General features: G+C 37.3%; 1 protein-coding gene across 3 annotated transcripts in view; it reads right to left on the bottom strand.

The window, feature by feature from the left end:
- The window catches only part of ASAP2 (ArfGAP with SH3 domain, ankyrin repeat and PH domain 2), a 96,378-nt gene that overhangs the window by 35,513 nt on the left and 34,968 nt on the right, over positions 1 to 25,897 (bottom strand). For all 3 annotated transcript variants that reach the window (XM_055714174.1, XM_055714172.1, XM_055714173.1), the window contains exons 4-11: positions 23,440 to 23,514; positions 21,814 to 21,863; positions 11,234 to 11,363; positions 9,029 to 9,114; positions 7,606 to 7,681; positions 7,036 to 7,122; positions 1,159 to 1,262; positions 968 to 1,037 (exon numbers count right to left, since the gene is read on the bottom strand). In XM_055714174.1, coding sequence (XP_055570149.1) covers positions 968 to 1,037; positions 1,159 to 1,262; positions 7,036 to 7,122; positions 7,606 to 7,681; positions 9,029 to 9,114; positions 11,234 to 11,363; positions 21,814 to 21,863; positions 23,440 to 23,514 — 678 coding nt within the window. The remainder of the gene's footprint in view (positions 1 to 967; positions 1,038 to 1,158; positions 1,263 to 7,035; positions 7,123 to 7,605; positions 7,682 to 9,028; positions 9,115 to 11,233; positions 11,364 to 21,813; positions 21,864 to 23,439; positions 23,515 to 25,897) is intronic.

Genomic DNA, 25,897 nt, shown 5'->3' with positions numbered 1-25,897 from the left:
TCCAAAGCCACAGTAACTACTCTACTTTGCAAGCGCAGTTTTGCACTCCTCCTTAACTCCCAGTTGTCAGTTCAGAAGGCAACAGCTTGTGGTTAGATGCACAAATGAGAGATTGATTCATTTTTGCTGCCAGGGTCAACCTGTAGTCATAGCAACAGGCATAACAGGATGAAGAACAGAACGGTTCATAACAGGATCAAGACACAGTACTGTTCATTAGACCAAGAATGGGAAATAATGTCACTACCAATTTTTGCCTTACGAAACTTTCTCAAAAGTTTTGAGAAAGTAATATAAAAAGAGAAAAGTTATGGGAAAGCAAAACCAGCTGAGTTCAAAGCCAAGTGTACAAGGTCCAAAATATCAAGTTTTAAAACTTTAGGTATAAATATTTAAGAGCTTGTAAATCTGTTTCAAATATTGGTAGCAAATTAAAAGGGACTTCTAACTCTCTGTTGTCATTCTGGTAGAAGTTGCTTTCAGAGTTGATTTTCCTCAACAGCTACACCCTAGGAAAGCTGCCTTCCTAAGAGATTACCACAGAGCAGCAAATACAGGGTAGAAAAAAGATTCAGCATTCTCTCAGTTTGTCTTGTAAATATAAAAAATTGTTTAACCCATATCTAAAAGACTGCTTAATGCCCAACCATATCTTTCCAAAAAAAGGAAGTTAGAATTTGTATTTTTAGATAGTCTGGTAAAATATGAACAGTTTACATGAACTAAATGAGTCATTTAAAAAGCCATTTTATCCCCATTAACAGTCATGAACATTAAAACAGTTGTGGTTTTAGATACTGTGTGTGTCTTAATATATTTCTGAAAGACTGCCTTAAAAAACTATCCATCATGTTCAAAACACTGCATCAGGAACCTAGCTTAATTCCAAATTATAAATATAGACCAGCATAGCTTGCCTTTTTGTATTAGCAACCATGTACATAAAATACTGTAAACAAATACTTACTGTACCATGGGAAATTGTAAGAAAACCATTTTTAACTGAGCACTTCCTTTTTTGCCATACTTTTCTGATTCTGGTTTAAAGGGGGAGAAGAAGAAAAAAAAGTGACTCAGTTTTTAATGTATTTAGTATTACGTTGCTTCAGCTCTTAGGACCTAATTTTTTTCCCCTAGTTATAATCCAGCAGTACTTACCCATCACTTTTCTTGTACAGACTACCATTTCGTTCAGTGCCATGTTCCTTGTTTCCCTGAGGCTGATGTAAACTGTAAGCTGTACTCTGACGAATCTGAGAATCCTGAAATATACAGAACAGCAATTTATAATGCATTCCACACCTTCAACCAAAATATCTCCCCTATTAATGAGCTTCAGAGCCTTTCCTTCCTGCTCTAACCCTACAGGGCCACACGAAGAACATTTTTCTTCCTCAATGAGACAGAACAAGATCCACTTATTTATTCAGAGGGCACAACAAAAATTTGAGAAGTAGCCATTAGCAGCTACATTATCAGTCATTATCACCTGCCAAAATCCTCCTACTTGCTTTTATTTAGCTTTACTATTGGCCTTAATATATGGAGGGGTTTACCAAAAAATTAATTGAGCAGCAGGCTTTCCAACTCATGCAAACACTGCAGTGTACAAAGACTAAAAATTATTATTACCTGCAATTCCTAGTGCACCCTTCCATTGTAAAAAAATTACATACAGAAATTTGAAGAAGTAGTTTTCCTTGTGGGAACTGAGTCATTACTGTCTGAAAGCAGAAGAGACCTCCTAGAACCAGTTCAGGTGGCATACAGGAAAACTGAAAAGTTATTTCCATAAGAACAATAACTTAAACCAAAATTTCTTGTACAAAGTAGAATTCTGGGACAGGAACTGACAAGGATTAACTAAACCCTTCTCACTGTTCTTAGAACGACCCAGAGGCAGGACCCACCTGCTGCAAAAGCCCAACTTCTTAAAAAATAAGAACCTGATAATGAGAAATCTGATGTGTCATACTATATTAGCAGTGGTAACATGGGATGGACTTTTCAATGCATACAGTAACAATGAGTAGTACTTATAATTTTACTGTTTTCTTTTCTACTGTCTTTGCTCTATGGATGCAATACACCTCTGTGATACATGGCGGATAATATAAGTATAGCAAGGAAAAAACCCACAAAGCAAGCAACTCAACTATCTGAACTATTCTAAGCAAAAACTTTAAAGAGTTATTAAGAAATAAACTTAATACTTTGATTAAAAAAATTCCTTTTGCTAAAAAGGTGAGAAAGTGTGTCTCATATAATAGGAATATGATCTTGAGATAAAACCTTTTGGGTTTTCACAGTGCACAGATGATAAAGTACAAAGTGATGTTAAAAGTATAGAAAAACTATCTTCCTAATTCATAATTACAATTAGCTTCATACACTTTAATAGCCTAAGTATAAGACATCTCCGGATATAAGCAGGGGAAAAAGACCAACTAAAACCAAGAACGCACTTGGACTGTGCTTTTCCCCAGAGAATGGCTGCTGAGATGGAATGCTGCTCCTTTACAAACTCCAGCAGGATACTCTGCTACCAAATCTACTAATGCAGCCAAAGCTGTTCAGGATCCACCTCCACAGTAGCAGCAACACATGACAGGTCCAAAATATGACGGGAGGAACAGAGCTACCACCTATACCCCTGTTCAGTGCACTTAGGACTTCGCATCTCCAGGCTGCAGGACTTCAGGCTCGTCCCAAATACAGGCTGCAGCACTCCATGGTGCTCCTTTTCAGCAGAAAAAAACCTGTGCCCACTGCCGTATCTCTCAGCTAGTGATCTAGGAAGCTGTCTCAGGTAGCTACAACATTCACCTGAGGCTTTTGAAGACACTACAAAACCACTGCTTAAATGTCCACGCCTGACAAAGCACCCCTTCAGATTAAAACCAGTCTGTTTATCATTCCTCACCAGTCTGTTTACACATAATTATTTGGTTTCCTGGCTGCCCAACATAAAACAGAACAACATTTTAAAATAATTCTCTTTGCTCGTTAAGAACCACTGCATGCATACATTTACTGTCGTCTGAAGAAAATCTCATCTGACACTGCCTATTGTGTCCTACCAATGCCTTGATCTCTGCCTCCCATTAGCCAGTAAAGGAACTCCATTCCCAGGATTAGAGGCCTTACAGGAAATTAATTTCAGTTTTCCACATCCTCAATCATGTAAAATTTTCAGGTGACCTCCAACACTTGCCCATAGCACCATTCCCACTGCTTAAGATTGTGCTGCTACTTTTTGTGCACTATTTTCTGCTGCGTTTCAGCTACGTCCCTTCAGCTGTTGTTTACGCTCAGCTGCTCTGTTTGGCCAAACTGGCAAGCCAGTAATACAAGCTTCCTGCCTTACTTCAACCAGAGAGGAAGCTGCTGTAGCTGACGTGTACTTCCACACATTCATTACTATGAACAGTATCTTTAAAAAATGTAATACTATTTCATAAGAACAACTTAAGGACAAGACAAGGAGATTTTCAGTTTTAAATCCTCGGTTCAGGCCATGTCCAAATCAATAGCATCCCACGTGATTGCCATATCAACGTTTTCCACAGCTCTCTGACAAGCAAGTTCATGATTTTGATCTAGTTCCTAACAGACAGGATGCCATATCACAAATCACTCATCACAATTAACATCCTTCTGGGTAATTTCAGCATGCCTTTTCCATATGCAGGCTCCCCAAAGGATCTTCCCTTGTTTCTGGTTTGCATATTGCACATAACATGAATACAACAGGGTCAGATCCCATGGCCACATCAAGAGAAGCAGAAATAATGTACATTACCTATGGAAGGCAATGGATCACTGCAGGATATAGGACATACCTAGTGTAGAGTACTGTCATTTTAAATCTCCCTTGAACATACCAAGATCAGAACAAATTGAAGTACACAAGCCTAAGAAACTGAACTCTGTCCACTTCATCAGCTTTGAAATGCAGATAGGCATAAAAAAAAAAGTGAATCATTTAATTGCAGCATGTTTATAGTGAATCACTTCACTGACCATAAAGAGGTTTGAAATGATTTCTTCCAAAGTCTTATAAAGATCGTCTGACTTGCAAATCAAGTTGAATAGCGTAGCTAAAAACGAAAGAAATGTAAAAACAGCATTCTGTAAGGATGGTCTGTGACTACTGATGACAGACTCCAAAAACCTATTTATCTCTTCTAATATTTGAACACAACAGAACTTTCCACACAAGGTACTTTAACTTATACACAGCAAATTTTGGCTAGCCATTCCACAGCTCCCAGGGAGCAGTATTTTAGACTGTCCGGATCACTCCTGTGTGTAAAGCTGCCAAAAAGCCTTTACAGTTCTCCAACAGCCTGAGCTTCTCTTGCATTTGCACGATAGCTGCCAAGAGGATGTTTCAGAGATCCATCCCTTATCTGTTACAGCCCCACAGAGCCTTCAACAGATGTATCTGCCAGAACCCCCTGCACGCAACCTCTCCTATAACACAGCTACTATAATTTTTGTCAAGAAACACAAAATTTATCCTATTTTGCAGTGGCCTAAATAGATTCTGGGTTCTACAAACATGTAGAAGAAGCAGAGCAAATCTAAACACTACAGTAAGACTACCTTCAGACAGCGCACGGAAAAGAGAGAAATGAAGGCAATATGACTCTACAGTTGACCTCGAAACTTGTAGGAGCTGTACAGTTTGAAAAATAAAAGTTTAAAAATTAAAAATTAGAGGGGTGTACACACAATGACATGTCAAAAAGAAGTTTCAATACAAACCAAGTTTGAGAAAGTTCTGTGCAGGAGGAAACTATGTATACGGGCACAACGAAAAAGGTTCACTCTAAGTGTGTGTGTCTTTTTTTTTAAAAACACAACAGAAACAATATTCGCAACATTCTATTACTTCATACATTAAGTCCATTTTAATTAAAAATACATGTATCTTCAAAACCTTGCAAGAACATCAAATCAAGCAACTGGATTTGTTTCCCAAAAGAGAATGCAAAGGAAATTACCAATTCGTCTTACAGCAATTTTCTTTCCCAAGAACAAACTTCTTTTTTCTTTTTTTTTTTTTTTTTTTTGGGGGGTGGTGGTGGTGGTGGTGGTGATAATACAACAAACAGAAGAGGAAAAAAAAGGACCAGCCTTTCATACCAACAGAAAAAAACTCAAAGGAAAAATCCAGTTTCTTGAAATCTGAATGGAAATCATGCCAACTATTTTCATTAAAACATAGTAACACTTACTCTCCTAGACTTCGGTCACAAAATGTAAATGCATTTCAGGAAGGAAAAAGAAATCGGTTATAGTGAAGGAAATTACAGTGCAACAAGAACAGTATTAGCGGGTCGTGCAGTCAATTATACCAGGATTGTTTGGCATCCCATTGATTAATTGATGTTTTCAAAAAACTTTCAAAATAATTACAGTTCTTCTCATGCTCTGCAGGTAAGCATCTATATCTGAATTTGCAGAATTAAAACTGAATATAGCACAAAGCACTTTTTACACGTGTATTTTTAAATGCAACAAAACCAGTACAAGTAATAAATTTAAGTGTATTATTACATTTTTCAGTCTCTGAAAAGATGCGTGCTCACCACATCTTACATATGCATTTAATACCAGTATCACCGATAAACAAGTAAACAACAGAGAAGCAACATTCCCAGCAACTGTGAAACCCTGTTGCTTCTATTATCTCTCTTGAACACAAACCCAAATAAAATGGGAAGCCTCATAACACAACCTAAACAGCAAAGACTCCTTACTGAGAGTGGGCAATCAATGGTGAATGCAAAGTAGTCACCACTTCCACTATGACCATTAGTCTTTCGTTCCACCAAGCTCAAATTTGGAAGTTTTTAGCAAATGCACCACCCTGTGAGTCCTAAATGCCAGGCTGAACTTAAGAAAGTGCCTGCAAACTGTACGGGACTTTGTAAATGATGGTTATTATCACAAACTTCACATGGGAACAAACAGCACCTCATAGTGAAGTGTGTTTAAGACTGTCTGAATGCCTATCAGCAATTCACAGAATAACAAAATGGTCTGGGTCGGAAGAGACCTTTGAAGACCATCTAGTCCAACCCTCAGGCCATGGGCAGGGACATCTTTCGCTAGAGTACGTTGCTCAACAGCCATCATCTGGCCACCACTAAGAGCTAGAAGTCACCATAACCTTTACGAGAAGATGAAAACAAGACTGGAAAAGATGAAGGAAGTCTGAGCTCTACAGACTAAACTATTTAATTGTGATCCCTCTCAGAAAAAGAATTTGAAAAGGGGGAAGTAGGATCATTCCTCACTTACTCATGACCCAGCAGCCACACAAAGGAAGCTGGCTGGTATTTATCTATATGAAGAGGAATCACTAGCACTCTGAAACAAAGTGGACCAAATATTTAGGATTAGATTATAAAAAAGATGCTTGCTCTCAGATCAGTTTGCCAAATAAAACTACTCCAGAATTCTTTAAATCTAACACCAATCATAACCAAAACTCAAAAAGTACGTACTTGTTAGATTGCCGAACTGACCCAGCTCTTACACATTTGAAAACTGGCATTTTGCAGTAGAGTAGCAAACTTAGTTGTTATTTTTTGCATATGATAATGACAAAAGGTGGTTTGGGATTTTCAGTTTTACGTATTTATACAGTTTGGAATATTATTGTGAGACAAGACTGCACTAATGGGATGTCCTCAATACTGCCAAAGTTCTTCCATTCTCACTTTAAGCAACGTAGGCACATTTGCCTGTTAGTTCACAGACAGTGCATCATCTTGAGTATTTTGCAATATTGGTAACAAAAAGAAAATATTTTGTAGTATGTCTCATATTTTTAGTGGAAATTCATTTTAAAAAACACCTGCCTTTTTCAAAAACATTTACTATCAGCATCAAAACAAAGATCAATAAACAAAAGAAATTAGATGGCTAATAAAAGTTAAAGTAACTCAATTTCAATTACTAACATTACATTAGAGGTAATTAAAATGGGTATTTCAAAGTTAAACCACCTTATATGCTCACCTCTTTCTGATCAACCTGGAGTGCTGATTTTAAAATATCTCTAAGCTGTGTTAATTGTCTTCTTTCCTCATCTTGTGCTTGTTTAATCTTGAATGAAGAAAAACACAGGTTAAAAATAACATTATTGTTTCTTTCAATGCAGTTCTTCCAAACTTGCTACTTAATTAGTTCATTTTTCTGAGAAATGTTCAGCTAAGAATGAAAACACAAAGAGAAAAGATAAATGTGATCTGTTTATTTTCCTTTCTATCTTCAAAAAGCTTGATAATAGCTAGGATGTTGCTGGGTTAAGACTTTGATATTGCCTCACTGTGTTCTTGCTTCCTTGCGTTCGTTATTTTCCACTTAAGTCAGTAAATATTTGAGAGCAAAGGCTGTTCTCCTAACATTTTACACAGTGGGGTCCTGAACTGAAACTAAGGCTTCTGGATATGATATTAAAACAAAATTTTACTCAAAACCTTAGAATGCTGACTATTAAAAGTCAGCCAACCTGAACCATAATGATGTAAGTTGTACTGCAAAAAACTAAGTTTACAACTTTCACAAATGTGAAAGGTTGCTACTCACTGTATAAAGATCTGTCGAGAGTGTCTCAATTGAAGGCTTGAGACTTTCAACTGCTTTTAACCCATCCTGAAAGAAACTTGAAAAAGAAAAAGCAAACTGTTAGTAAAATTTACTTTGTATTTTCTGTTTTAAAAGTTGCCAAAGAAAGACATGCATATTATTATGTCATGCCATAAACTTCAAAACATTAAACATCTGGTTTTTATACATCTTTGACTGCTCCACCTCTTTATTTCCATCATAGCTTATTTTAAGATGCAAAATCACCAATTAAATTCAGAACGCCCACACAAATTTTCCTCATTCTCACCTCAAATACAGGTTCTCATCCCACTTTTTGAAGGCTCAGAACAAGCAAGATTTATTTGTAGAACAGCAAAAGCTCTAGCAGATCTAAAATAATTGTGACTTCTTGGAGCCCAGTAACTTCACACCTGACACAATCTTCCTACTAAAACAAAAGCCCTTTGTTTCCCAAGCATTAATTATGGCCTATATGTGAACTGAATATGTTACATCTTTCTGTATCATATGCATTTTTGTATTGACACAGTAATGTTATCTATGTCAAGTAACCCAGCTCTTTAAAAAAAAAAAGAGTGAGATTTAAAAAATAGATTTAAAGAAACCACAACTATACGCACATTTGATTACAAATTGCTGCACCATTTGCAACAGAAAATATTTTCATTCTGGGAAGCAGGCATGAAAGTGACAACATAACACAGCATTTATGTTGTTGAAAGTCTATTAAATGGATAGAGCAGACAAATGACATACTACAAGTGAAACTGATTTTAAAAGCAACATAGCTATATAGGGAAAAAAACCTAGATAGATTTAGACTGGTCTTTTAAGATGAAAACTTACTGATTTGAACAGGTTAACAATGGCTCTTTCAAGTTTATAGATATGACTTAATTGATCTATAAGCCTACCACAAAAAAAGTACATCATTCTAATGACAGCTTTGTGTTTTATTACCGAGTCCTTCAATTAATTAGAGTGATTCTTTCAATATAGTTTTATCCCACTGCTTATGCAGTTTATGTTTGAGCACAGACAATTTAGATCATTGCTAGATACACTCAAAAAAGACCATCAAAACTAATGCAGCAGTAGCTAATTACCCAAACACATAGCTTTGTTTCAACAGTAGTTTATGAAATATGCCAAATTATTGCGTGGCACTCCTTTGGAACAACTATTATATTCCATGGGACTAGCTGAACCTTATTACGTGTTTCAGAATACAGTAGCAAAACCAGTAACTAATCTATGACAAAAGCAGTTTGTCAAAAGACAGCAAGAACAGTTGAATCTTAGATTTTGAGAAATCTAGAAATGTGTTATGAAGATGTCAAAAGTTTAAAACAAAGCATTGCTTCACTTATTGTGTAGATAAAAGAAAACTAAAACATACTTGCACTGAGCATGAAAATACTTGATCAAGTTCTGAAGTAAGTCCACTCCTTTTTTAATCTTGATTTCATTGACTTTCAGCAGGTACTGTTAGAACAGTAATTCACAAAAGAAAGTAATTATTACTGCTACACTCTTTTTTAACATTTTATTTTCAGTTATATTTCAACAAGCTTTAACAGTTGCAGATTTAGAATGCCTAAAAGAGAGAATGCGTAAAATAGTGGCTTCAAGTATTAATCACACAAAAGCAATTGTCACCAGTGATTTCTGAACCCTGTAGGGATACTTCACCGTGATTAGTTCAAATTGTTAAAACATCCTTGGTGGCTCCTACTGGAGGCCTGGGTTAAAGGAAGCATAAAAGGGTTTGTCTAGTAAATTTAGGAACCCATTCTTAAACCTAGCAGCCCATCTAGGTATCTATCTCACCAGCTGTTAAATTTACTGCTAAATAGATGTCATTAAGGAAGAACCACTTTACTCTCAAAAGTGAGGGATTATGTTAAAACATTTTTTAAATCTATCTTCTGATTTTATCATTCTGTGTACAAATTTCTTATACATGGTAATTATAACAAATTACAGTTTAGCAAAAGATTTTTAAAATCTACTGTCAAGCTGAAAAAAAAAAAGTCTAATTAGTGTCCTTTTGCATTAGGCACAAAGTCTATATTAAGTGGCAGCTCCTCCCCTGAATTCCATAGCACAAAAGTGTCAGCCATGCCAGCAGAAATAAGATTGACCAACCTTACTTACATACTTAACTGTCCATTAAATGATGACAATTTTTAACCCCTGCTTAGACACTGACCTCCAAGCAAAGGAGTGAATGTCATCTTATTAATGCCCTAATGCATATGGTTTTTCCTAACCCCCAGTACATCCTAAACGTTTAAAACCCACTAAAATAAAGCCGTATCCAAGTGCCATCTCTTTCTCTGCTGGTTCAGGTGAACAGATGATTAGCCTAAATGTAGACACATGCACTAGATAGTACTTAGGAGAATAACCTCTACAGCTCCTGTTAATTTAAAAAGGAGCTCTAGGCATCTGGTATTCAGTTCACTCTCACAATTTACTAATGACTAGCCTGTCCTTATGATACAACTTTAACAGGTCACACTTCTGACTTACTATCAAAACCAAAACAAAGTCCCCATATATGACGATTCAGAGGTAACTGAGTATAAACATCTTTTCTCAAAAAATCAGAAGAAATACAGGATACACTTCAGCTATTCCACATTTAAGGTGACTTGATCCAATTTCACAGACTTCACCCTGCGTTTTATTATCACTACAACTGACTAAAGTGAACTTCTCCTTTACTGTGACACAGGAAGACAGAAGTATTTGTTCCTGGTTGTTTCTTAGGAAGGATACAGATGGACAATTAGCTGGCAACATCCATAAGTTTACTGGGTACTCAAATCTTTTCATCAGTTTTGAGTACTTTAGTCTGACTGTATAGAAACGTGAAGCTTTTCAACCAAGTATCAGTGCACGAAGTTACTAAAAGCCATATTCAGGACAACTGCAGTTAAGCTGTTGGCATATGAGTCAAATTAGCTCTAATCACCATAGTAAAACCATAAGAAACATCCATAGTGTATTTCTGAGTTAATGCACAGAAACAATGAACACAGCGACTTGAATTCCTGACCACAGGACCTGACATGCCCTTAAACGAATCAAACCAAAAATATTCAAATCAGATTTAATGTACTGCAAAATCATGAAGATTTCAAAGTAGAAACATTCTGAAACATCTTGAGAGACAACTGGATTCCAGCCATAGCACTTTTTTTTCAGCACCAGCCCAACAGTGTGCTAGACTGGAGTCTCTCCTCATAATAACACAACAGCTGTCAGCATAGGGAACAATTCAGAGAATGATCTAGGGCTTAAAATAACTTACAGTGAAGCAGTAGTGTACAGGCTTATTTATTATCATCTCTTCGCATTTAATTGAGCTTTGCATTATTTATTTATTCTACAATTTACTTGTTAAGTGAAATTAGAAAAGATCTAAATTCCCTGCAAAGGCAGCACATCAGGATAAAAAAAAAAAAAGTGGCTTAGCAAATGGAGTTCACTAGCAACTTGGCTGTCCCTCTAAGATCACAGCTGCCATTAAACAATTGTGGTTTTCAATTTTTCCCTAAAAACATTAGCAGAGTATGAATTTTACATTGAATCTCACCTCACACATCTGTAACTGGAAGAACCTTCTTTCCTTCTCCATCTCTTCTGCAATTTCAGCTCCACTTATTTCTGTACGGATCATCCCATGCAGCTTAGCATGCTCTTTTTTCTCCTTCTCTATTTTTGTACTATAAGGCAAAGAATCAGTCAATGAAGTGAGAAATCCACAGCCTCTCTGGAAATCTGATTATTCACAAAGTCTACTGACAGATGCAGAGCCAAAGTCTCGTAGCTTTGCATATGACTTAATTCCAGATGACATTTCATTTGAAATTTGACAATGACTAAAGATCAGCAACGACATACAGTAGCTGAAATCTTAATTCAATCATCTGTTAAAATAATGTCCTGACAGATATTCCAAAAGAAGATATTAAATGAGAGGAAGATATTAAGTTTTTGCACTGAAGAAAAAAAATCCTGAAACAAAATAACGAATTCTAATTGGAAACCTAGAGGGATGTTTAATTGCAACTGACCAAACACTGGTTAACAGAGTTCAATTAAGTCACCAGATTTATTGAGTCTTGCCTGTCGTCAAGTCATCTTCTATATATACAGGGTTTTCTAAGCCAAAATCACAGTTGCCATCTCTACTTGCTACTGAGCCAGTTGGCGCTGGGAATGCCGGCCAGCCGGCTGTATTGCAGACTTCAAAAGTCTGCTAGACCAGCTGTCCTAATTCCCTAAAAGTTTCCATGAACATTTTCCAAGAGCTCTGAATAAAACAGGTTCTCCTACAGAATATAAATGAATAACCAATGCCTAGCACACAGTATAACTCCCCTAAACACACTTGTGCATTTGTTACAGCTATTCTCTATATTATTCCTAAAGGTAGTAGCTTAATTACATAACCCAGTTAAGACAAGCCTGATATGGAAAAAGATACTAATAAAAACAAATACATGAGGGTGTTTACTTTTTGGAGAAAGACTTTTAGTTTGCTACTTGTACTGTTCAAGAAGCTGAAAATTCTGGGAAGAGCTTCCTGAGGAAATGTTATATTGCTTTTTAACAAGAGGAAGCATTACACAGGAATACAGGAAGCAGACGAGAGGTACAATTAACATCCGCGCTATCATACCTCCTCTTGGGCAGTCAAGTGTCTCTCAGCTCTCCCTCTGAAAAGATGATGTCTCAAGTGCTCTCTTAACCTGATGTTAACTTTACCTTAACAGCTTATGGGAAAATGTCCTAGATGGTCTACGGACTTCCAGTCAGCAATATATGCTGTACTTACACTTCTCAAGAATAAGGAAATGCCTCCTTCTACACCTCAAGCAGCAAGGGAAAACTAGAATTAATCCCATCCCATAACATTTCCAAGGGGAAGCATTTTGAACAGCAATTCAAAAAGCTTCACTGCACTCTTGGTGCTGGCAGACAGGGCAGAGCCAGCCCTGTGCAGTATTCCAGCAGCCAGCACACCCAGCCAGCACTGCACTCCTCCTCAGCCCATCGTGTCCCGCCAGAAGCAGACGTTCAGAGGGAAGCTCCTTCTCCTTTGAAATAAATGTTCTGAAAACCTTTGCTTGCCTGAATAAAAACTTGGTTCTAGGACGTTCAGTTTTCATCAGAAGTAAGTCTGTACTCCTACTCACTTACTGCCAGGTATGCCATTTTGTAGCCACAGAGTCCAAACACAAGAATTAATGAGACATCAACCGCGAACAGGGGAGATACACCATTACAAAAAGATTCACAGAAAATTACAAATAGGCAGCTCCTTTCTACCACACACTTTAGGAGACTTTACATTGTATCATAATTGGTAGTTCTAAAAAAGTCAAACCTTACAGCAAAGATCCAGGACGGTTTTTGCTCTCTTAATTTCCACGTTAATCTAACAATTCATGAGGCCAGAGAACTCACTGAAACGTAAGTCAAATCTAATAACTATCAATTGCTATTGTACTGTATTTTCCTTGTTTACAGAGAACAATACTCAAACACATGATAACATAACCCTCTCCAAAATTTTAAGAGCTTGTTAACATGTTATAAGGTGTCTCTAAATGCTAGTTAAACCAAAAGACAACTGCCTAATAGTCAAACATTATGCACACTATTACAGCATACATTGTTTTAAGAAATATAATTCCTTTTAAGGAAAGAGCTAGATTTCAGTGAAAGAGTCCTTTCTACTCTTTAAAGGATAAATCTTACTCCACAGACAAAAAGTACTTAAACCAAGACTGACATCTAACAAGTAATTCAGAGAAATAAAACATCCTTGAAACTGTTTGCTAAAGCTTCAGAAAGTTCAGAGATGCTTTACAAAAAAACCCTCAAACCATCCCTCAGTGACAAGTACCAGAGATCAGTGATGGTGCATTTCACATTTGCATTTCTTTGTTATTAAGGCTTTTAGTCTCTAACTACATTTCCAGCTTCGTGATCCAGAAACCAACCTGTTGTTTTGCAACAGTAATATGCCACCTCCTATCTGACTGATACTACAGGGAACTTGTTTCTAAGGAAACAAAGAAAGCACATACAGTAGCGCTGCATGCACATCTTCTGAGTGCTAAAGGTTGGCTGTGATTCCTACCCAAATGCAAGGGTCAACTCAGCTTCAAGTGTCACTGTATGGTGACATTAACCAAATCCTTCTGGCAAAGACAGTTCTACAACGCACCACTGTAAGATTTTCAAATACTGCAGGGTATTCAGGTTTTTCAGACAGATAATTTAAGCAAAATTCATAGAAAAATTGGGAAAACTCTAGAAAAATCCTCTAGAAGCAGCAAGACAAGCAAATATTTTGTAAAGCTGCTGTTCTGGAAGGTCATATAGCACATATCACATAGATAGACTTCGCTGACTAAGATTAAAAGCTAAGCACATTTCAGATCATTTGCAATGCAGCTGCACATGACTAACATACAGTGAGCTCAGATCTGTGTAACAGAGAAGTAAAGCTGCAATAACGGATTAAGAATTACAACAGAGAAGTCTGTCAGTTACAGTTACAACATAAAGTCTTACACATTAAGTGTCCGCTATATGACTATTTTTACAGCTCCACTTTGAAAAGCAACTGGTTTTCAACGCAGATTTTAATTTGTATTTCAAACAAATCATTTTTTTCATACAAATCATGGTATAAATAAACAATAAAGTAGGCATTTTTATTGTTTCAATCTTTAAAAAGGCCTTATTTTACTGTTCAACATGCCAAAGACTGGTATTTATTTTCAGCTAGTGAACAAGGGTAAACAAATAGAACACCCTGTACACACACAGCAGTAGTGAATTGGCTGGCTGGGCAGCAACTCTTAGGTCTTTCTTCCTCTCCTTCCTCATACAGCAGTAAGCCAGGCTGAGTCTGGGTATGTACATGAGAAGGTGCAGAGACTGGGAATAGCAGCTGGAATGCACAGTCTTGAATGGGGAACACTCTTGAAAATGGAATGCTTCCAAGGGCTATTTTGTTTGACAAAATAGTATTACACATTTTCACTTTAAACATCCTTTTTTTTCTTAAGAATTCCTTTCCAGCCTGACTCTCCAACTTCAGCTCTGGCATCCTACCTTTTAAGTGAAAAACCTTTCATCTGATTGTATCCTACTGCCTGTCGAGGCTGACAGTAAAGCATGACTTTCTTACTTATCACCCAAGTCCTGAATGGAGAAGTCACCAATTCCTTTTGGAAATGTGGGAAAGATTTTTGCTTTCACTCATCCTGCACTAGAGGATGGGGGAGAAGATGGCAGAATGAGCAAAACATGTCCAGACCTCTCCAATATTTTATTAATGATATCTGGAAATTCATTCAAAGCTTTTTCCATTTAATTTGCAGGTAATGTCTTTCAAAATAAAAATACTTAATATGAAATCTCAGACTCAAAGCAGTTTACCGCGGATGCGGTTTACCTAAACTTCAGTAAAGCCTCTGACACCGTCTCCCTCAGCATTCTTCTGCAGAAACTGGCTGCTCACGGCTTGGACAGGTGTGCTCTGCACTGGGTTACAAGCTGGCTGGATGGCTGAGCCCGAAGAGTGGTGGTGGATGGAGTTACATCCAGCTGGGAGCCGGTCACAAAGTGGTGTTCCCCAGGGCTCAGTGTTGGGGCCAGTCCTGTTTAGTATCTTCACCAATAATCTGGATGAGAGGACCAAGTGCACCCTCAGTACATTTGCAGATGACACCAATCTGGGGTGGAGTGTTGAACTGGTTGAGGGCAGGAAGGCTCTGCAGGGGGGTCTGGACAGGCTGGAGCGATGGGCCAAGGCCAACTGTATGAAGTTCAACAAGAAGTGCCGGGTCCTGCACATGGGTCACAACAACCCCAGGCAGCACTAGAGGCTTGGGGAAGAGCAGCTGGAAAGTGCCTGGTGGGAAAGGGCCTGGGGGTGCTGGTCTCTTCTCCCAAGTAACAAGCAATAGGACAAGACAGAACAGCCTCAAGTTGTGCCAGAGGAGGTTTAGATTGGATATGAGGAAAAATTTCTTCACTTAAAGTGTTGTCAAGCATTGGAACAGGCTACCCATGGAGGCGGTTGAGTCTCTATCCCTGGAGGTATTTAAAAGACACGTAGATGTGGTGCTTAGGGACATGGTTTAGTGGTGGACTTGGCAGTCCTAGGTTTACAGTTGGACTTGTTCTTAAAGGTCCTTTCCATCCCAAATGATTCTGTGATTCTATATTAAAGCTACCTTGTTTAGCACTTTCATTCTATGCCACTACTTTCAAGATGTGGCCTCCACTTTGTCTTACGTACATGCTTTATAAGGAAACATGGCAGAAATATCTATGACCTATAAATATCAATGATCTACTGAGTCACATCAGGGCTCTGAAAAAGTAGTTTAGGAAAAGCTTGCAGAATTTTCAGATAAAATTTCAGATATCGTTTAAAAAATGAGTTCACCAAACTGGAAACATCATCACTTAATCATGCATGCTATGCAGACATCTTCACAGGAGACTGTAATAAGAATTTATTCATTCCTCCACTGACTTCCAATGGTATAGGAACAAATCATTCATGTTAGAGATATACCTGGATACAAGTGCTTGCGTTTCTACACAGTAACATAACATACCTCAGCCTACTGTCTTGATCTTATAATCCAATAAGCACATTCAAACAACTTATCCTCTTCACTCAGTTGTGCGTAACGGACCTCATGCCTGGCTTTTCAAGGGAGAATGGCAAAGGAGAGGAGGAAACCAGCCTTTCCAGGAAAATCTTGTTAGTTTTCCTTAAGCATTTATGTTTCATAGCATTAGCACAACACTCATTAGCGCAGGACTTCTGAAGTTAATAATACATTTATAGGCCTAAAATTAAGACACCTTTATATAAAAAGAATAACATTTTTTTATTTTCAGAAAGACAGGTTTAGGTCTGGATTACAGAGAATATTCAGCTAAAAATGAGTAATTAATACACCTCAGTAAGTTTATCCTTCTATTTCCTGTGCAACATTGATACAACATCTTTACCTCAAAATCTACCACAACAGGGCCAATTAAACTAAAGAATGTGGGTGAAATCTGGCCCACTGCCTTGTTGAATACAGTCTGCCTGCTGGGAGAATGAGCAGTTTTTACAACATGTGTACTCCTTCCCCATATGCTCCCCCAGTGCGACTGCCATTGGTGTTTAAGTACATGGGGGAAAACAACTGCCTTGTAACAAGAAGAGCCCAGTCTGCACCAGTTCTACCCGAAGGACACAGAGAGACTAGTCCCACGGTGGTGCTGAGGTGGCAGGCAGCATCGCCCAGCTCTTACATGGGAAACAAACACTGTAACTGAGGTCCTAAGAGAAATGCACTGCTTCTAACTACTTCAAAGCTTTAAAAACACTTTAAAATCTTTATGGCTTCAACTGAAGCATGTTAATGACTGATGGTGAGAAAAGATGAATTATTCATGAATGTCACCTCAGGATGTTCCCAATTTTTGATTGAGGTAGGCTGGCATAAAGCTACAAGTTACTTGCTCCCCTTATTCCCTTGTTTGAGAACAGTCCCAAGGTACGAAGAAAAATGGATCCAGCCTCCCTCAGTTACTTCAGCTAAGGTGATCTTCAGGAAAATACTCTGAGAAGTTAGGTAGCTACAGGGCGAAGAATTTGCATAATAATCAGCATTGATGGATGATGATCCAAGAGCGTTAAAAATGGATCTTAACATCACTCTCTCAAACAAGACTGAATACATAGTAATTTTTAAACACGCTTAATTACATACAGAGCTTGAAGAGGCAGCTCAGAAATTGCTATGGGGAAAAAGCAAAACAAACCCCATTTTTTAATTAGATGAATTTACTTTCAAATAGGTCACACTTGGGTATATTAGCACCTGATATGTCATCACAAAGGTGCAAGTAATAAAGATGAGATATCGAGGCAAATAAGCTTTAATTCTTCCATATAAAGACAACCTATCGAGACAGAAATCAGGATGAAGACACTCACTTCTCCACAGACTACAAAAATACCACTTTGGTATATGGCCCTTAGCTTCACAGGTCTGTACTTGTGACTAGGAAATGCAGAAGAATGGTGTGATTTTGAACATATGACACAGAAGGATATGCAGACAAAGAGCAGCCTAGCAGCTTTGAATGGTTTGTTAACCCAAAGGGAAAACAAAAAAGAAAGGAAAATGAAAGAGACACATATTGGAAGAAGTATCACTGGAAAAGAAAGCTAACTAAGCATAAACCTAGGAATGGCTTTAGGCACAGTCCAAACAAGGAACCGTCTAAGGTAACAGATGGAACAAGGCTGAGCAAACCTATGGCTTATCAACACCTACATCCACCATCCCACTCTGACAACACCAGCTGCAGGTGAGACTGAGGTTAGCTCTCCCAGTCCCTCTGCCCTTTTTGTTAAGGCAGAGACTGTTAAGATATTACAACACAGAAATTCAATTTGCAATTAAGAATTCTTGCAATGACTCTGCATCCACCCATTGCTACAGATAACCAAAATGCACAGCTATAAGAAGTTAGATCCGCTTAGGACAGCCACAGAATCAAAACAGTTATTATCTCAAGAAATCTCAGTGGCATATATAACAGCGACCCAGAAAAACCTCCCTGTTTTCCTATGTCCATAATTTAGTGGATAATAGAGGTGACCTGACCAGACTCAGGCTCAAATTAATACTCTCACCCTAGCTTCAAACCCACGTAATTAGACTTCCTGTCTCTGATTTGTAAAGACCAATACTCAATAATGACAGCTGGCAACATCTTAACTTATCTGGAAACTGATCTTATGCACAAGAGGGTCTGACAAATTCTGCAGTCCTTCCGCAGGGGCAGGGCACTTGGGGAAGTTGCAGTCTGAACAGAACTAGAGAAAAATGGTAGAAGTAAGACAGCTTGCACTGAAAAACAATATTCTCTCACTGCCAAATTTAAGCCGCAATAAGTAATTTCTCATGTTGTGAAACCACCACACAAAAAAACAACCAACAAAACACACAAATAATAAAAAAAAACCAAACTAACAAAAATCAGCCCCTTGATTTAAAGGATTTTCCTGTACATAGAATTCCCAGGCTCCTTATCCCAAGCCTCAAGCAGATGATCCTTTGGTCTTGATCAAAGTGAAGGATTCCAACAGGCTAGACTAAGAGCTTTAAGCTCTAGAATATTGATGTGGAGCTTTCATCTAACCACTTAAAAAACCTAGAGCACACAGCAATTGTACCAGCCCACCACCTGGAAATATCACAGAAGATGGTAATGGTTCTGGAAGAATTTCCTGATGAACATGTGCTACCTTCAGTGTTTGCATGTTGAATAACCTAACACATAAATGGCTTAGAAATAAGCATTGTCAAGGAGGTGTGCTTCATTTGTTAAAAAATCTTGCAGGAACTACAGAGGTGACTTGGGAAGAGTATCTCCTTACAGTGGGAAAAGGAACCTGTTTTGGATCAAAACCCAAGTGTCTTATTTGAAAGCAAAGTCATAAAGCAGGCTTTCCAAAGGACTGTTGGTTAAAAGGAACAAATAAAAATAATGTCATTGTATCATACAAGCAGCATTGGATCCAATCCCACAGACAGCAAATAAACACCATGTCAACATCACATTTTCAGGTCCTGAATGAAGTAACATACGCTAGAGCATTTCCAGGTGCCTACTGTCCTTAAACTCAAATGAGAATCCCTAAATATACATTTTCCATGGGCGTTTCTACTTCTCAAATACTTACCTAAGTTAAAAAAAGAAATGAAAATATTTCTGGAGTACCTGGCTCTGAAACAGACCACCTGCTCTGACTAAACTGAGGATCAAAGTACAAATCTTTGTATTACTGCAATACACTTATCCTGGTGAAAATTATATCAGAAATTTAAAAGCATTAGAGAACTTGGTCCAGTAGTAATAGTGTTCTTGGTATACAACCCAGCAGCATGCATAGGTATTTTAAATTCTGCACATAAACTTTGTAGGATGCCACTATCAATAAGTTATACATAAGTAAACAAGCTTTCAGATCCAGCAACCAAGTACTGGGACACAATAACAGACTAACTTACAAGACTGTTCTTTATGGCCCATTCTCAGAGATCAACTACTGCCACGAGCAATGACTGGAAATCTTAATTACTTCAATAGCCAATAACTGGCACGGCACCAAATGAGATTGTTCATTAGCATTAATATGAAACACTGGAGCCATCACAATTGTCCAAGGATTCAAACTGTCAGACTGGAGGTTCATCTCAATATTTCAGAATGTCTCATTGTGAAAATCCAGCTACAGTCAAAAGCCACTCAGGTCCTCCTCACACACGGAGCCTACAAGAGTAGTAATGAGACTATTCTCATTGTTATTCACAAAAGGAATAATGAAACTTAGACAACTCGCTAAACTTCCTGCTTTTGTGAGTAAACCACTTACAAAAATGATTTCTGAAGACTGTTTGCCCACGGCTTCAGATGGGCCAACTCAGTGGGCACCAGAGAATCATTATAACTTTTCACAATTAAAAAAATACTAAAAGATGTTGCTAGATTCTTAGCTAGTCTAGGTGGCTGGGGATCTGCAACCTATTTACACTAAACAGTGTCATCATGTGATTCTTCTGCACCTGTATCATCAGAAAAGGTCTGACATCTGCAGCACTATCTCACAAGATCAAAGAAGCTGGATGTGTGACGTGAAACTCAACCGACAGCCAGAACACAGGTTATACTGGAATAAGGAATAAAATCCACCATGAAATTCTATTTCAGGGACTATCAGCTGAGACAATACAACAGACTTGGCCAACCCAGGAAACAACTGTTCCTGATGTAGGGCACTAAACCACTTGAAGATTTACAAGGTACCAAAATTAATTTTGTTTGATCTTAGGTGCTGAGGTTTGTTGACTCATTTGATTCACTTAGCTGGATATAAAATTCAGTTATTAAATATGATTTTATAGTTGTTTATACTGTGCATCTGGTACCTTCACACAGTGGCTTATGGTAAGCTGGGCTAGATACACAACATGAGACACAGTTGACAAGACTCAGATTGATGTTCATCCACTTCTAGTACACAATACGCCTGCTGAGAGCATCCAGCCTTGGCATTAAATGCAGAAAACATCTGTATCTTTAAACAATCTACACTAATTAAATGTGATTTACCAAGGTTCTGGTACTGGATCAATCTGGAGTCACGTGCAGTTTCGGAATGATAGCAGCTAACAGCCCCTCAACAGCCTTACCACCTCACTGGTAAGTGCCAAAAGCTCAGCATCAAATAAAGCCTTCCTAGAGACCTCAACATTGGGCACAGTCTCCTAAGATGTGCTAGAGCCAGAGACATTAGAGTGATTACAAGGGGTTTAGGCTAAACAAATCCGGAACTAAATCTTGATTTGCACACTCTTGTTATTTTTTGTTAAGACATTTCAACACACTCAGGCATAAACCATACGATTTCTTTTGTGCTCTTCAGCTAAAGAAACTTGCTAATTATAGTGAAGTAATCACTGATGAGAAGAAAAAAACACCACACCACAAATGCTTAGGTCATCAAGTACCATTATGGTACTGCACTTTTTGGTAGTTAAGGATGAAAACACAGGGTGGGTAACTTTTAGTTTTATATAGTAGTGCCCTCCAAAAGTAGAGTATGGCAGAAAAGGAAGGGAAAAGAAAAGGAAAAGGAAAAGTAGTAGATTACTGGGTAGTAATATTGATACTGTAAAAAACTTTAACAAATTTCTTGCCCAACTAAAGCAAAACTTTCTCAATTGAAGTGGAAGAATATGCAGTGGAAGAACAAGCACTGGGAGGTTATGCTTGTTACTTGGAACTTCATTAAGCAAAGAGGTCTACCACAGACACTAACTGTCATGGCACAAAAACATACAAAAGATAATTTACTCATGAAACAAGCTGTATATTACAAAATTTGAAATTACTGTGTCCATGCACTTGCACCTTCACACAGCTCCAGGTTTTAAGAAAAAAAAAGTAAGAACAAACACTTCACTTCCCAGATAAAACTTCTGGCTGGAACCTGAATATTAACCAATGACCTTTACAGATTTCAGTTAGACTTCCCTTCTAAATAAAAGTTTAAAAGATACATACACTTTTGTTTCATAGTCCTTCCAAGCTTTATCAAAGGGTTTTTTCAGGTCCTGTCAAGAAAAAAAACCATACAGTTAAGTTATTTGCGTGAAAAATACTGTAGATCTAACAATGAAGACACAACATGGCCATTTGCAGTGCCTGCTAGAATAAGGGACTTTGCTCTTTCTTGAACAGCTCACCTGAGGATTGTGTAAAAGCAATCTTGCACCTAGGAAAAACAATCTTGTACACAAAATTAATACACTCACTTTTTTTAAAAACATCTCTAGGATGCTCTTTACTATGCTTTTTACAGCTCCATTTTACCCCTTAAAAGGTATAACCACATGTCATCCAAAGAGCACTATGCAATTAATCAAATCAGCTATTTTCTCATCACTCCATCTGTGGCTTTACTGGAAAGAAGTGACTGTCCTGAGGCTGTCACACAACCTCAGCCTTGGCTAAGGAATTGATTCATCCCACTAAAGTTAAAGAAATCAATTTCCCACTGACTTAATGGGAACAGTGTAGGCCATACAGCTCGATGTAACTCAATTCTGTGAGAATTCTGAATTACTTATGTTCCACATTTTTTTCCCTCTGAAGCAGCCAATTTGGATAAAATGATCTTAACAAGTTGTAAAATTATTTCACTCATGTCTAAAACTGCAGCAATTGAAGTTCTGCTTCAACACTGAAGTTCCAGAGATCAGCCAACTACAAAACCAATACGTTAACTATCAGACATTGGAGAAACTTTGCAACTACAGATCAGGAACTAATTCTTACATGTCAGCTAGTTATTTTGACAATTATGAAATTAATTCAAGCAACACTTGATTACTTTCTCAAGTCAGGAACATGGGGCAAGTGTATTGTAACAAATGTATATATTCTGACACAGAAAAAGAGAAGAACAAGAGGAGCGAAATGTGGTAAGCAACACAAAGATGATAGGCATCTTTTACTAAATAATCTATTTATCCTCCAATAATTTACACAGACCATTTTTAGTCTATGCGTATTTTTCTTCTTTCAATGTCCTAGAACAATAGCTGCCAGTCACTTCCTGTTTGTTCAACAGTAAATAAAGTACAAGCCAAATAAGTTTGTTGGCTATAGGCTTTGAAATTTATTATAAACGTATCATTACTTGAGTTCTAAGTTATTATTATTTCAAATAGGAAACATCCTCAGGGCACAAATAGATTTCAGCTTTGTTAAGAAAAATCCTATGCTCATGCAGCCTAGTATGTCTGTCTTAATAATCTGTATTGTTCCAGGTAGGTTTAGAATGCTAAATAAATATATTAATAACAATCCTTTTAAATAAAGTACTATGCCCTTCTCAACTAAGTAAATATCCAAATACTTACCCTTCTTTCTCCACTTATCTATATCTCAGGGCTGCTTCTAAAGCTTGTAAAATGTTGTTTTGTATACACAGTCAAGAGCATGCTGTATGTGAAACCACAAACAGGAATGACTCAATTCACAAAAAAATCCCCAACATCTCCTGGTTGGTAAGCTACTATGTTACTTTAGTAACCCATTCCTTCCATCAAATAAGATTAATAGACTAGCTAAATGTATATATTGTACCAACAATATATGTATATTTATTTATAAATAAGAACATACCCCTTTCACTCCTTTCAGATCTCCCTTCAGCAAACTGTCCAATGGAAAACTGATTATGTTGTTCATATTCTGAATCTGTAACAAAAAAATTACATTAAAACTTCTTAATATATTTTAATGCAGAACAGACACTGCTTTAATTCATGCATTTCAGAAAGTTCCACAGTGAAATCTTAAGACATTATTTTCCTAACCCTGCTTTATGGAGATATTTACCAGTACAGCCAGTAATCAAAGATGGAGGGAACATGAGTTAATTAGACTTACTCTGGAAACACTATCACGCAAGCCAGCAGGAAACCTGCAGAATTACTGCTGATGATAAACATCTCATCCAACAGTGACTGCAAAGTAAGACCACTAGTATTTACATTGCCTGATTTCACTGTTTAAATTACATGAAAACAATCATACAATTTTTCAGCAGTTATACATTTTAAGTTCATCAGTATATTTTATATTGAACTTTTTTATTTTCCAGTCTCTTCAGACCTATTCCATAAAATGTACCTGCAATTTTCACAATACAAGGCACCTTACTCTAACAGAAGTTACAAAGACAAAGAATGCTGGCCTGTGAAAAAGCCACTATTCAAGTACTTTCCATTTATTTTTAAAATGTAATATATCTGCTTTATTTATCTTTATTCTCAAACTTTGAAGCAAAGATTTTATGACATCTTCAGTAAGTAATTCAAGACAAATTTCAAATTAAGACAGCAGTAAAATACTCTTGGTTTTAGATCAGTATTGGTATGACAATATTTTGATAAGGAAAAAGAATGAAGACCGACAGGAGGAGTAAGTAGCATACACCAGGAAAAAAGAAGACTTCATGTCCAATCCTTTATGATTCAGAGAAAATGTTCAAGGTATGGGCCATGATGTCTAGACACAGAGTTTAAACTGTAACATTTCAAATGGACTGCATGCAAGAGTAAAAACCAGAGTATTTTAGAACCACACAATGGAAAAAAACAGAATAACTTTTGCAGCAGTTTGGTGAAGGTTGCTTTGGGATGGGTTTCTTTTTTGGATATTATTATTAGCTGTTCTTTTAAAACGTGATTTTTTTCAAGAAACACTGAAATGCATATATGAAGATGGATTTTAATTTTGCATCATATAGCAACAAAAGCTTCTGTTTCTTCAGGAACAATATGAGGAACATCAAAGGTCCTTTTAGTATAATCCATCCAGAGAAGAAAGGACAACAACAGGAACTTCAAGAATATTTTTTTCTAATGGTCATGCTTCTGCCTCCCCAGAATGGAAAAATACAAAACATTATCACCCTATAGTTACTTGGTGGTCTCACTAGAGAAGAGTCAGGGGTCCCATCCCCAGCAGTACTGCTATTAAAAGAAACAAAGACCCCAAACCCCCACCCTTCCTCTTCAAAGATGCTACCTTACTGAACTTGTTTGAATTTTCAGCCAGCAACCAAAAAGAAAGTGAACGTACATCAATTTCAGAGGTTAAAGAGATCGCCTCTGCATGGGAAGGCTGGAGAAATATAGAAAACCTGGTCTTTAAAACTCTTATCACAAATCACATTTCTCCTCCCCCACCCTACTTCTCCTCCTTCCCAAAAAGCTGCAGGACTCAACAAGTTAAATTTCAGCTCTCTCTCTGGGTTTTTTTCCCCAAATAATTCCCATAAAAATTGAAGGAACAACATCTACACATGCTTAGCTGGCAGTGCTGGAGGCCATCCACCTCGTAGGTTCTCAGCAGTACTATAACATCTGCATATCAACATAACCATGCTCGAAGTTAATAAAATTGTATGTTGTAGATATAGGAGATAAGCAAAAAGGTTTACATCACACAAAACTTAGGTAAAGAAATAAAAAATTATTCTAGAAAAAGACAGATGGAACATGTAGACACATACCCAGTATGGCTATCCAGGTGGACAAGCAGAAGAGGTCTCATCTAAGATATCATTCTATACAAAGTTTTCTACTTTGCTATTCTGTTTTATAAGTATGATGCAGTCAAATGTCTGACCTAAAGATCAACACTTTCCATAGCCTCCATTTAATTACCTTAAAATCCAGACAAATAGGTACAAAGCAAGAATAAAGCATTTCTCAACAGCAGATTCAAGACAACTATTTCTTCCTTAAGTCAAAAAAGAAAAATAATGTCAGACCCTGAAGTATTATCCCAGACACATTCATATAAACATCAATCAGCCTCCCAAACAGTTCTGGATACTTCCTAGAACTTCAAGTCATGGGGCATGAAGTCCAAAGCAACTTAAAAAAAAAGAATAGGAGGAAAAAAACAAACACTTTTTCATTTTTTTTTACAGTTTGGAGAATGCCTGCCTATTCGAATTAATTCCTTTTGTGTGCTATCACCTGTATATTATTACTAGTCTACTGTATTCCCTATGCTCCTATTTTATTTGCAACAAATGTAAACATACATAATGCATTAACTTGTCATT

The sequence above is a fragment of the Falco cherrug genome, chromosome 6 (genome assembly GCF_023634085.1).
Source record: "Falco cherrug isolate bFalChe1 chromosome 6, bFalChe1.pri, whole genome shotgun sequence".
NCBI lineage: Eukaryota > Metazoa > Chordata > Aves > Falconiformes > Falconidae > Falco > Falco cherrug.
The sequence above is the reverse complement of the archived record's forward strand: the minus strand, read 5'-3'. Positions and strand labels throughout refer to the sequence as shown.